At 40.0% G+C, this 13,166-nt stretch overlaps 2 protein-coding genes and 1 long non-coding RNA gene across 7 annotated transcripts in view; 1 reads left to right on the forward strand and 2 right to left on the reverse strand.

The window, feature by feature from the left end:
• Positions 1–256: 256 nt before the first annotated feature.
• LOC135099899 (uncharacterized) lies at positions 257–6,236 on the reverse strand. Its single transcript, XM_064002570.1, has 3 exons — positions 5,486–6,236; positions 2,810–2,865; positions 257–1,318 (listed from the first exon to the last, which is right to left on the reverse strand). Exons 1-3 carry the CDS (start codon positions 5,715–5,717, stop codon positions 1,091–1,093), a joined length of 516 nt encoding a protein of 171 aa, XP_063858640.1. The 5' UTR covers positions 5,718–6,236; the 3' UTR covers positions 257–1,090.
• Positions 2,815–13,166, forward strand: part of LOC135099900 (uncharacterized) — a 34,560-nt gene continuing 24,208 nt past the window's right edge. Inside the window, exons 1-2 of one of the 2 annotated variants that reach the window (XR_010268422.1) lie at positions 2,815–3,767; positions 3,944–4,129. This is a non-coding gene — a long non-coding RNA (uncharacterized LOC135099900). Of the gene's footprint in view, positions 4,130–13,166 lie in introns of both variants that reach the window. The other variant, XR_010268421.1, reaches the window with a different exon arrangement.
• Positions 10,148–13,166, reverse strand: part of LOC135099898 (dynein axonemal heavy chain 3-like) — a 430,253-nt gene continuing 427,234 nt past the window's right edge. For all 4 annotated transcript variants that reach the window (XM_064002569.1, XM_064002565.1, XM_064002567.1 and 1 more), the window contains one exon: positions 10,148–12,909. In XM_064002569.1, the coding sequence (XP_063858639.1) occupies positions 12,734–12,909 (176 nt within the window). In that variant the 3' untranslated portion in view covers positions 10,148–12,733. The remainder of the gene's footprint in view (positions 12,910–13,166) is intronic.

Here is a 13,166-nt window from a genome sequence, read left to right on the forward strand (position 1 = left end):
ATGTCAAACTTGGATACAAGCCAAAACACTGGGAATGGTGAGGATGTCTTCTGGAGAAACCTCTGATAATGACGTAAGACCAAGTTCTCTCTCTCTCTCTCTCTCGTGAATAGTTAACTGCATAGTTAATAATTTCTATTGCAATTAACCTGACTTTGATTTTATGAATAGATAACTTGGAGAAGTTCAGTAGTATGGCGGATACGAGCAATACCCATTGTGTTTAAGAAGTTAGTGAAAATTAAATCAATAAAGGTTATTCATAATACATAACTGCATGTTATTTATTGGAACTATACATTTTATTTTACACAAAATAATATATAAATGACACCTTCAGATAACATTGTTTTTATTGCAAAACAAAATTAGTTATAGAAATAATCAGACTAAGTTGATACACGTACTATACTACTATAGCCTATACATGTTGTGAAGAGGATTTGCCATTTAAGTATAGGTAGTCATAAGTGTGATAATGAAGAAATGAAAATATTTAAGTGGTGGAATGATTTTGCACAGCTTTGTACTACCATGACACTGCACCTTCATTATTGAAATATTCCATAAAGTCATGGCGTACACTTTGAGCTTCTGTACTTGTGTTCCAACCTTTTCTTTGTAGCTGCAACAGGTCCGGAGTTTCACGCCATGTACCAGGGAGGATTGTACATCTTGCAACATCCTCACAATCCAAAGACCCTTCAGGCGTATACTGCGTGACATGATCACGTCTATGAAAGTTATGTAAGGCAGTACATGCTAATACTACCACCTCAACCTTGTTTGGAGATAGGTTTATGGGTGACAGAAAGATTCTAAATCTATTAGCTAAAATCCCAAAGGAGTTCTCTGCTGTACGTCTAGCCCTAGATAGGCGATAAGAAAAAATGCGTTCCTCATTACTTTGGGTCTGGTGAGAGAACGGTTTCAAAATGTGGTGTTGCAAGGGGAAAGCGTCATCTGCCACAAATACACATGGTAGCATTCTGTCACTTCCTTGAGGTTTTCTATCGCTAGGGAGACCTGCTGTATCTGTGACAATACGGCTACTGATAAGTGTATTGTCCCACACACCGCCGTCTGACACTCACCCATTGCAGCCAATATCAACATATAAAAATTCACAATTAGCATCACAAATAGCCATGAGAACTATACTATGGCTGCCTTTGTAATTATAGAAATAGGAGCCACTGTCAGGCGGAGGTCTTATCAAGATATGCTTCCCATCAATGGCTTCGACGCAGTTCGGGAAGTTCCACCATGTTTTGAAGCCATGTGCCACACGCATCCACTCATCTGGGGTTGTAGGGGTCTGTCAAACATAGAAAAAAGAAAAAAAAAAAAAAAAAATAAGGAGAATGGTACTGTTAATGTTTTCCTTTAAAAATTTCTATCTACAAGTGCGTAATTACGTAATTCAATGACATAACCATAAGTAACACAGTTTCTTATATTCTAGATCTTTAATGACCCACTGCTGTCTGTTCCTGATGCTTCCGAAGTAACACCTGGAACTGCTGACATCCCAACTGGTCAACATGTGGTGTCAGACCTGCATGCGCCTGGACCTTCTCGTGCACGACCCGCAAAAAGGCCACACAAAACGATTATTGATGAAACTCAACTATTGCAAAAGGCTTATAACGAACTTCAATCATTGTCTCAAACAGAAAATGTTTTTTCTGCTTTCGGAACTGTGGTTGTAAATAATCTTAAAGAAATGAATAGTGAGAACCAGATTTATGCTCAGAAGTTGGTTCAGGATGTAATTTTTCTCGGGCGACTTGGAATGCTTTCGTCATCTACTAAGATCGTAGAATAACTGTACTCATGTAACAATTTTATTATTTGGTAAAGGTAATGGACAAAATGTAAGTATATTGACATCACATACATATTTATATATATCTACATAAGCGCTCAAAAAATTCATTAAGTTTGTTCAGAATTATATTAATTTCTTTCCTAGTGCATGGTCTGTTTATTGTTTTTAATGTGCATCGTATGCAATTAAGTCAATTATGTATTACACAAAATATTACCAATCATTTCTATATTTTTCTCATTAGTTTAAATGCTATAACACCCAAATCCATGACGTTATCAAATCAATAATAATTATAATAAAAATATAACATAATTGAGTCTTATTTATTTAGTTAAATAAATTATGTGATTGATTTAACACAGGTACATATTTCTTTAAAATCAACTTTCATAATATTGTCGGCAACTCTTGTTCAGGTCATACAACAAAATTTGCTACCCACTAACACTCTTTAACTACCTATGAGTATAAAGCGACCTTGGGATTGTCGCTGATAAGCTACTATGCATTTCAGAGGCCGTGAAACATCGTCTTTCGCCTGTACAGTATCTCCCAAACAAGTAGTAGAATCGAACAGCATTTTCAGCGTAGCTTGTTTTAGACCCTCCTGTAATAAGTTACTGCATTAGCAACTGTCCTGAAGGCACTTACGCTTCACTTACGCTTGTCATTTGAAGTCGAAACCAACATTTTAGCTTTCATAATAGAGGAAGCAAATAAATAAGAGAAGGAACAAGTATGATATAGCTGCACTATTGTGTAACTACCACCACACGTTTATCTAAACCCCTACACTCTATTACCACCTCCCTCTCTCTCTCTCGCTCTGTCTGTCAATCTTTCTATATATACACGAGAGACAGAAATGTTAATAGATATGACTCATCAAATTATCAATACCCATTATATAGGTATAATTACTTATATCACAATGTCACATTATTTACACGTAACATGTTTATAACATTCACTTACCTGCAGTGGCGGCTCGTCAATAGGGACTGCGAGACTGCAGCCCCCCCAGTGGATTTCTAGGATTCAAGAAAATAGTTAAATGTTTGACTATCATTCACATGAAAACACCAATTCTCATGTTTATATGAAAAAAAAAATACTGCAAAACAATGAGGAAGTACGGAAATTATTTACTATTTAATGATACAAAAGCGGGGAGAAATGGGGGGAGGCTTCCCGGGGGGAATGGCGAGTGTGGACTGCGTCCAGTGCAGTCTGGTCTCGGCTATTGTTGTGCCTAGGTGAGTGTTCTTGCGTCGGTCTTATTTTCGATCGTGTTTTTCAATTTGTCAGGGATGATTTTAAAATATTATTGATCAGTGATGGCTTGTGCTCAATCTTGATTATCATGGTGTAAAATCACAGAAACATCGTATAAAATAGTTTTTTTTTTTCCCAGGTAGGCCTAGCAGCATTTTGCAAAATGGCACAAGAAGCAAAAGACGGTTTCTGCATTGAAAGAACTCAATTTTTCACAGTTAACACTTCAAGAGAAGGTAGCAATTAAACAAGCAGGTCGCCCATTACCAGACATTAAAATTGTGCAAGGAGTAAGCCACAACAAGAAGTACATTCACAGTTTCAATTGTGATTGGTACCAAAGGCAAACATGGCTCTGTGGATGTGAAGTTAAGAATGCACTATTTTGCTTTCCATGTCTGTTGTTTGGAGTACAGTCCCCTCCATCAGTAACAGTCACGAGCCACCACTGCTTACCTGTTAGTAGTCAGTCTTCAGCACCTCGTATATGGCCCTACATGTTTCTGGTATTATGCGGGACAAGCTTTGCTTTGATATGCGTGTACTGTACTTCAACTCCGAATAGTACACCCACTTGCTAAAAATCGCTGTGTCTTTCTTCACTATGTATGGCTCCACCTTTGATAACAAAATGTAAAAAGTGCTTACACATCCTCAGGTAATTTCTGAAGTCATGTTCCTCACTACTTTGTAGTTCCTGAAGTATTGTTGCAGTGCTTCCAAACATACTTCTTTTCTTTAACCAATCTTTACACTATATCCTTTTCTTCTTTTTCTTCTTGAGACACAAAGCTATTATCATAGAGCACAAAATCTCTTTCTTGACAATGCTAGGCACCATGATTCTCGTACCACACTCCACCCGCTACTGGCAACATCGTCGGGCAGGCCCGGCTGTTCATCACTTCGGTCGTGTGGACAACATTCACGGGCAGGCCCGCCAGAATTTGCCCATTAACGGGCAAACCCGCCGATCAGGCCCGCTCGTGTAGACAGGCCTTTAGCTTGCTTACACTACAGGTACGTCGCTCTAAGTTTGAAGTCATTACTACTCATATTGGTAAATATATTTTCTTATCAGTACATCACACAGAAAGATCTTGGCTTGCTTACACTAGAGAGAGATCTTGATTGCTTACACTACAGGGAAGCCAGTGGAGGTAAAGGAAAAGTGTCTTTGCGTCCCACATGTGTATGTTTAGTTAGGTATACTTAATAGCGTGAGAACGGAGTGTTTAGTTCACGGATTATTAAGGTTGTGCAGTATTTTTCGTTATCATATGGGGACGTAACCACCTGGTTCGGTCCTCTGGATGCTGATTAGGCTGTGTTATACCAGGGTTATAGGAAAATGTAGCAAGATTGTTTATTCACCAGTGAATTATTTTTCAAGTCACGTGCGTGAATAATACCACCCTCGCCAGGTGAATGAGACTGTATACTCATGTAATACCCAAACACTAATGCCCATTATTGTTATTGGTGAATGTGTGAAGGAAGTCAAGTGATTAGTTCGGTTAGTATTTACACTATTGTAATGAAATCTTAAGCGCTACTAAAAGGATACTTTACGCTACCTGATGTAAAATGAATGACGTGTGAATTAGGATTAACGCTACTACAAGTGAAGGAAAAATAAAGACCATAGATCAGCGTGTAGATATTTCCTTACCAACTATTTGAGAAATAAATAAATAAATAAATAATAGATAACCCCTGGTTATCGAGTGGCCCAAGGGGGGGGGGCGGCATTACAGTTGCATGGGTGGGAGCCGATGCATTGTAGTGGAAGGTCCGCCATGTCACGAAAGCCTGTCCTCTCCCAGAGCTGAGCAGGTTTGGTGTGGAGGCTGGAAAGCAGGGTCACACCAACAACGCACACCTGTGCTCCGATGTCCGCGACTGCCGCACTGTGGTGCTCGGCTCCGGTCCCTTCAGGTGTTAAGTCACATCTTCTTCCATCACATCTGGTCTTCCTGCTCGATGGCGGTGCCAGCCACACGACACGTTTCCCGGCACAGGCTCCCGCTTGCGGCGTCCCAGCGGGCTGCCTCGTAAGAGCAATATATGACCCTTAAGGTATCAACACTATCTATGTTGTCACACATTTGATAGACTTATTGTTTCAAGCCCGTATCACGGAGCCCTGTCATCAACTTTATTAGTACTCAGAGAGGTTATGGTTGCACTGGGGACACTGAAATGCGCAGTCACTGCTTTTCAGTGCGCACCGAACGAAAAAATCCCCCACTCTCTCGTCCTGCCCCTGGCTATCATCAAAGAACTCTGCCCATTGCATTGCTTTATTCGAGGAGCGAAGCACTAGCTTACCTATAGCGTCTAACGCCGCGTCTTGTGTCAGGGTGCCCCACTCACCGAGGGTGAATTTTGCGTCGATGGTGCGCTGTAATGCCGGTATGCAGTGGAGTCGTAATGGTGGAATGCCTCCTGTTGTGGCCATCTGCAGAGAAGGAGCCAGCAATTCCATGGACCGTCTCCACGACCTGAAGGCTGCTGGTGCCACTTCTAGGTCGCAATTTTCAGGGGCGGCTGAGGGAGGCACCCGCGAGGTGTATACCGAGGTGCCGCGGGCGGTGAGGGCAGCCATGTCCGCTTGGAGTGTGGTGATGGCCTGCTACTGGTCTGTGATAGTTTCCCTCGCCTGCTGGAGCAGCGGCATGAGGTTGCAGGGCACCGTTGACGTTGATGCCCTTGGTGTCGAGCGTCGGGACCGGCGAGGTAGTGGCATGATGAGATGCTGCAGCAGGTCCGTGAATCACCGCCATGTAGGATGCTTGGCTGGTGGGTTAAGGAGGCACGGTGGCACACCTCTCTTCCCTTATTTGAGATCATAGCAACTAAAATACGTTCTGCCTCGGGCGATGCTCCACACACGGGAAAAAGTATCGTACATATTAATCTCTAAAAAACTATAAAAGTTTTCTTAGCTAGAAGTAAACGTAAAATCTAAACTTGCTATACGTGCTATGTTTAGCGCTTAAGAAAGAACTTAACCATTATGTTTTAGCACTTGAATGTCAAAACAATACATAAAAGTATTTAATGCTAATTTATATTCAACTTTTCGATAAAAAGAACCATATTTTATGACATATTTTAAGAGTTCAATTATGTACAGGAGGCGAGTTCAAACTTGAACCGCCCCGGGGATGTCAATACAACAATGATTGGAGTAGCTCGGCCAAGCCAAGGAAAGAGAGAGGCAACTCTTTCAGGGTAATTGGACGACATACTAGTTTCTGCTTAGTGCAAAATGATTTTCAAAATTCGGCTTATCCCTGCAAGCAGCTGTGGGGCTGGTTGAGTTAGTGAATGCAATTAGCTGTATGAAATTCCACTCCCTACAAGCAGCTGTGAGATAACGGTATTTCTTGATAGGAAGTCCGTCCCCCACCCTTCCACCCCAATCCCTCCTAACCCCTCAAACAAGCTGGGGCGCCTGTGGGGAATCGGGGGTTTTGTTGGAGGGGAGGATGAAAAATAAGTTAAAGGCGTTCAAAAATCTACGGAAATTTACCTAAATATTTCGAATTTCCCTAACCTATCCTAGCCCCTATACCCGTCTGCTTGGACGTTAATCAAACCTAGCATAACCTAACCAAGCCGATGGGGCTGCGCCCCCCCCTCTATCCCCAACCACTATGACGTTAACCTAACCTAGTATAACCTAACCAAATCTAATCTGATCTTGCATAACCTAATCTAATCTAACCTAACGAGGGACCTCAAAAATTATACTGTTATGCCCTATCGGTGTTGTGTGGAGATTCTTAGGGCAATGGAGGTGGATACAGTTTGGCGGCTTCCTTAATAAACACTTAGAACCTTTTCCTCATGTCTGTATATCGAATCTTTACCATTGTTGTTGCTAAATATCTCACATAGTGACTTCTTTTCCTGTTGAACACTGGCACTGTTCACTTTATCTCCCTCCACTGGATAGCCATACTAACAAATGACAGTGAGCCTCTATCAGAACGCCTGACATGTCTCAAAAATAAACGAAAAGTGTAGCTGAACCTACCGTGGAAAGTTGTAATTGGCGGACTCGGGAATGGCCTCACAAGTAGCAGCTCGTGATTGGTGGGATCAGCTGTATAGATACCATGAAATCCTAATTTGCCACAACCCACAAATCCCAGTTATAAAAAAAAAATAAAATCATTTCAGTGTTTACTCTTGACTGGTGCAAAGCTCGCTGGACTTAGAAAATATCGAATTTCTCCACACTCGCGAGTACAATTATAGCCATACCAGACACATGCCCCCATTTTTTTTTACATTTACAGCAAGCTCACCAAAACCTTCTCCATGACGTGAGTTTCGTGCTTGTAGGTAACAGGGATGCGATATCCAGATTAACTGAGGTGACTTGGTTAAGTTGGGTTAAATTCAGAAGGATTTGTTAAATTGTACTTCCTCTCAGCATGGGACTATGGGGTATCTAAGAGAATGGATAACAAATAGTCCCAGACTACAAGATCAACTTGAGATAGATAATGTTATATCCAAGAAACAGAATCAAGTTAAAGTTTTAGGATTAATCTGGAAACCAGGTACAGACACACCTTCAAAAATCAATGACTAAGGATCCTGATAGAATAACAAAAAGATCATATTTTAGTATGGTGTCAAGGCTGTTTGATCCATTAGGCCTATTAATCCCTGTGACAATCCAGTCGAGAATATTTTTACAAGGCCTGTGGAAACTAAAAATGTCATGGGATCAAACCCTACCTAATGAACTTTGTGACCAGTGGCATATACTTGACAAGGAACTCAAAACAGCAAGTAAAACAGAAATCCCTAGAGTAATTATAATACACCAGGGAGCAGATTTGCATATTTTTTAGTGATGCCAGCAGTAAGGCATATAGAGCTTGTGCTTACCTTTGTAACAGTGGACAAGGAAATCTGATAAGTAAAGCAAAGGTTATCCCACTAAAAAACCTCATCATCCCTAAATTAGAATTAACTGTTGTCCTTTCAGCTGCTAGGCTAACCAACTTCATGCATGAAGCTTACGAGGATGTAATTCACATAAAGAGTACTAATATATGGTGTGACAGCCAGATCGCCTTGTATTACTACAAAGTCAAAAGGCATTATCTGTATATGTGACCAGTATGGTACAAGAAATCAACCAACTCATTCCCATTATAAAGGTGAACTATGTGACGACTAAAGATGATCTATTGGATTTCTGAATAACCCTAGGTGAACTGAATAATTCTTCTATGTGGTGGCAAGGACCCTTATGGCTACCTCCTAGGAATCAGTGGCCTAAAGTGCTCATTGACTTGTTGCCTCTCACTGGTCAAACTCGAGGTGAGGATATATTTTCAACAATTATAACCTGCCTTAAGAAAAAAGGAATTCAGACCAACCACATTATTTCTGTTGCAACTGATGGTGCACTGAGTATGACAGGTATACATAAGGGGTTTGTTTCTCTCTTAAAACGACAGCTGAATCATGAAGTAATATCATTTCACTGCATCGTTCACCAAGAGGCATTGTGTGCACAAACTTACCCATCAGAGTTCACTGAAGTATTGGGCTTTGTTGTGAAAATTATCAACAAAATAATGGCAAAAGGCTTAAACCACCGACAGTTTCATGAACTTCTGGAAGAAGTTGATTCCCAGTATTCAGATTACCTCTTACATAACAAAGTCCGTCGGCTTGCTAGGGGTCGGGTGCTTGCACGTTTTGCAGCATGCCTTGAGGAAGTGTAGAAATTTCTAGAGGAGAAAGGCCACCATGAATATGCATACCTTACAAATCCTGAATGGCTACAGAAGTTTCACTTCTTGCTGGATATCACTTCACATTTAAATGAGCTCAGCAGGAAACTACAAGGATAGGGAAACACTGCTCTGATGCTTTTGGGCTAAGTCCTTTCCTTTGAATGAAAATTGTCTTTGTTTGTTAGAGATGTTGAGAGAGGCTCTCTCATTCACTTTCCTTCATTAAAGCAATTTGGAGAAGGAACAGACTTTGAGCTGGATATTGATATCATAAAAAAAATGCACTAATGAAAAGGAAAAAAAATCCTTTGAAGGACATTTTCAAGAATTCAGAAAAGAAAAGGCCAGGTTGTGATCAACCCCCTTGATGCAGATACAGACTCACTCAATTTTTCAGCTTTTACTGGTGAATCAAGCAGAACTGGAACTGGAATTAGCTAATTTGAAAGGAAAAGACTTATGGACTTCAAAATTCAGAGGCATGGTCTCCGATATTGAAAACCTGGAGAAACAATGTGCTACACAGGCATTTCGACACAAATGAACTGAATTGTCTGGGCTACAAAAACGAGATCAGATTGTGTATGAAGTGTGGAATTCCTTACCAGACACTTACACACACAGTGAAGGATATGCCTTTGGCATTCTTTCTATTTTTGGATCTACTTACCTGTGTGAACAAGTGTTTTCTAGCATGAACTTTATAAAAAACAAACTACGCAGCTGATTGAATGATGCAAGCCTGCAGTCCTGCCTGAAACTCAAAACAACAATATATTTTCCAAACAATGAGCATCTCTCCAAAGAAACACAGGAGCAAAAATCACATTAATTAAGACAACTCTCTCTCTCTCTCTCTCTCTCTCTCTCTCTCTCTCTCTCTCTCTCTCTCTCTCTCTCTCTCTCTCTCTCTCTCTCTCTCTCTCTCTCTCCCCCCCCAGTTGAAACTCATCATGGTGACCAGATACTGATATAGTAGGTACACTTAACATGTTTGAAAAATAATTACCATATTTGTTCACTTGCTGCCATTATGGAATTATAAAGTTAAACAAGTGTCTTCCTACTTAATTATTATAATAGTTTATTTTATGACAGCTGCTATTACTATTGATATAATCATCATTAATAATAGTAATAATAATAATAATAATAATAATAATAATAATAATAATAATAATAGTAATAATAATAATAATAATATTATTATTATTATTATTATTATTATTATTATTACTATTATTATTATTATTATTATTATAACTACTACTACTACTACTACTACTACTACTACTACTACTACTACTACTGTTACTACTACTACAGTACAATTTGTATGATTATTTTGTCTATGGTTATATTACTTAACTTTCATATGGAAGAAATTTATTAGGTCTCAATCTACATTCGTAATAGATTTTATGCTGTGGCTCCAGCAGCACTGTGTTCCTGTCAAGTCTGAAGAAAGTGGCTCTTCTTTAATTCTGGGTTGCTGACCTCTGGTTTAGAAGATCATTGATGAATAATAGGAAGGGATTGGGTGACATGACAGAACCCTGAGGAACACCATTGTTAATGGATTTAGAAGAAGAACAGTGACTGTCTACCACAGCAGCAATAGAACAGTCAAAAAGGAAATCTGACATGAAGTTATATAGAGAAGGATAGAAGCCATAGGAGGATAGTTTGAAAATCAAAGCTTTGTGCCATACTCTATCAAAAACTTTTGATATGTCTAAGGCAATAGCAAAAGTTTTCACCAAAATCTCTAAAAGAGGATGACCAAGACTCAGTAAGGAAAGCCAGAAGATCACCAGTAGAGCAGCCTTGATGGAACCCATACTGGCGGTCAGATAAAAGGTTGTGAAGTGATAGATGTTTAAGAATCTTCCTGTTGAGGATAGATTAAAAAACTTTAGATAGCCACAAAATTAAAGGAATAAGATGGTAGTTTGAGGGATTAGAATGGTCACCCTTTTCAGGAACAGGTTGAATGTAGGCAAACTTCCAGCAAGAAGGAAAGGTAGATGTTGACAGACAGAGCTGAAAGAGTTTGATTAGGCAAGGGGCAAACACGGAGGCACAGTTTCAGAAAACAATAGGAGGGGCCTCATTAGGTCCATAAGTCTTCTGAGGGTTTAGGCCAGTGACGGCACAGAAAACATCATTGTGAAGAATTTGAATAGGTAGCATGAAGTAGTCTGAGGGTGAAGGAAAGGAACAGCCCCTGAATCATCCAAGATAGAGTTTTTAGCAAAGGTTTGAGTGAAGAGTTCAGCTTTAGAGATAGATGTGATAGCAGTGGTATCATCTAATTCAAATAAAAGAGGGAAAAAAGAAGAAGCAAAGTTACTGGAGATATTTTTAGCTAGATCCCAGAAGTCACAAGGGGTGTTAGATCATGAAAGATTTTGACACTTTCTATTAATGAAGGAGTTTTTGTCTAGTTGGAGAACAGACTTGGCATGGTTCCAGGTAGAAATCTAAAGTGCATGAGATTCTGATGATGGAAGGCTCAAGTACCTTTTGTGGGCCACTTCTCTATCATGTATAGCATGAGAACAGGCTGTGTTAAACCAAGGTTTGGAAGGTTTAGGTCGAGAAAAAGAGTGAGGAATGTATGCCTCCATGCCAGAAACTATCATCTCTGTTATGCACTCAGCACACAGAGACAGGTCTCTGACATAGAAGCAGTAGTCATTTCAAGGAAAATCAGCAAAATACCTCCTTAGGTTCCCCCAACTAGCAGAGGCAAAATGCCAGAGTCACCTCCGCTTAGGGGGATCATGAGAAGGGATTGGAGCGACAGGACAAAATACAGACATGCGACTGTGATCAGAGGAGCCCAATGGAGAAGAGGGGGTGACATAAACAGAAAGGTTGGAGATTAGGAAAAGGTCAAGAATGTTGGGTGTACCTCCAAGACGGTCAGGGAAATGAGTAGGGTGTTGCACCAATTGCTCTAGGTCATGGAGGATAGCAAAGCTGAAGGCTAGTTCACCAGGATAGTCAATGAAGGGAAAGGAAAGCCAAAGCTAGTGGTGAACATATAAGTCTCCAGGAGTGGAGATCTCCGCAAAAGGGAAGAGAATCAGAATGTGCTCCACTTTGGAAGTTAGTAGTCAAAGAATTTCTTATAGTCACAGGAGTTAAATGAGAGGTATACAGCACAGACAAATTTAGTTTGAGAGTGACTCTGTAGTCATAGCCAGATGGTGGAAAACTCAGAAGATTCAAGAGTGTGGGCACAAGAGCAGGTTAAGTCGTTGCGCATATAAATGCAACATCCAGGTTTGGAGTGAAAATGAGGATAAAGAAAGTAGGAGAGAATAGAAAAGGGGCTACTGTCAGTTGCCTCACACATGTGTTTCAGTGAGGAAAAGATGAAGTTTAGTAGAGGAGAGGTGGTGTTCTACAGATTGAAATTAGATCTAAGACCGTGAATGTTGCAGAAGTTAATGAAGAAAATGTTAAGGTGGTGTCAAGATGCTTAGGGTCGATACCAGAAAAGTAGTCCAACCTGGGGACATTTGTGGTTCCCTTCCCAGATGGGGACTCCAAGGGTAGTGTAGGGACTCCAAGTCTAATAGCATGCCTGTGAACTGATAGGTACTTAGCAACCATATGTCTGCATAATCCATAGTAAATATTTATAACTTGGCACTGGCTTTCTATGCCAGTTTTGCTATACTACAGTCCTACTTAACAGGAAATAAGATAGGTATTAGACTGCAATGACATCAGGATTTAAGTAGCTATATATGAATAGTACAAGTAATTTTTTAAGCATTAAAACATCAAATCTATTCAGTAGAATAGTAACCCTAAAGCTTCATCCTTCTTCTTTTCCTATTCAGTCATCGAGTTGAGTGAGTGCAGCTGTTCCTCGACACACCCAATGTTGTGGAGGATGGCTTGAAGGTAGCAACATGTCTAGAATGTAATTTGAGGAGTGGCCAGTGGTGGAAAGAGTGCCACTACGCTGACTAGTCCGGTACACTGGGCACCAATATCCTTCATCTTCTGAGTCTGTTAAAATCAAATGACCATCAGCAGAATATCAAAATTAAATGACCATTATACCATGATACCAGTAATAACTAGATATTTTTCTTTATGTTTCATGAGTTTCTTTCACTTTGTTTTGATGAAAGGCTGTAGGCTGCCATACACCAAATACAAAAAAGTTTTCTTATTATGAAGGGCATATGAGAATGAAACAAATTTATCTTTAGGAGATATTGTTAAAAATTATGAATAAGTCTTTTCTCAAGATCTCATCATGT

Source organism: Scylla paramamosain, chromosome 4, assembly GCF_035594125.1.
Source record: "Scylla paramamosain isolate STU-SP2022 chromosome 4, ASM3559412v1, whole genome shotgun sequence".
NCBI classification, from domain to species: Eukaryota; Metazoa; Arthropoda; class Malacostraca; order Decapoda; family Portunidae; genus Scylla; species Scylla paramamosain.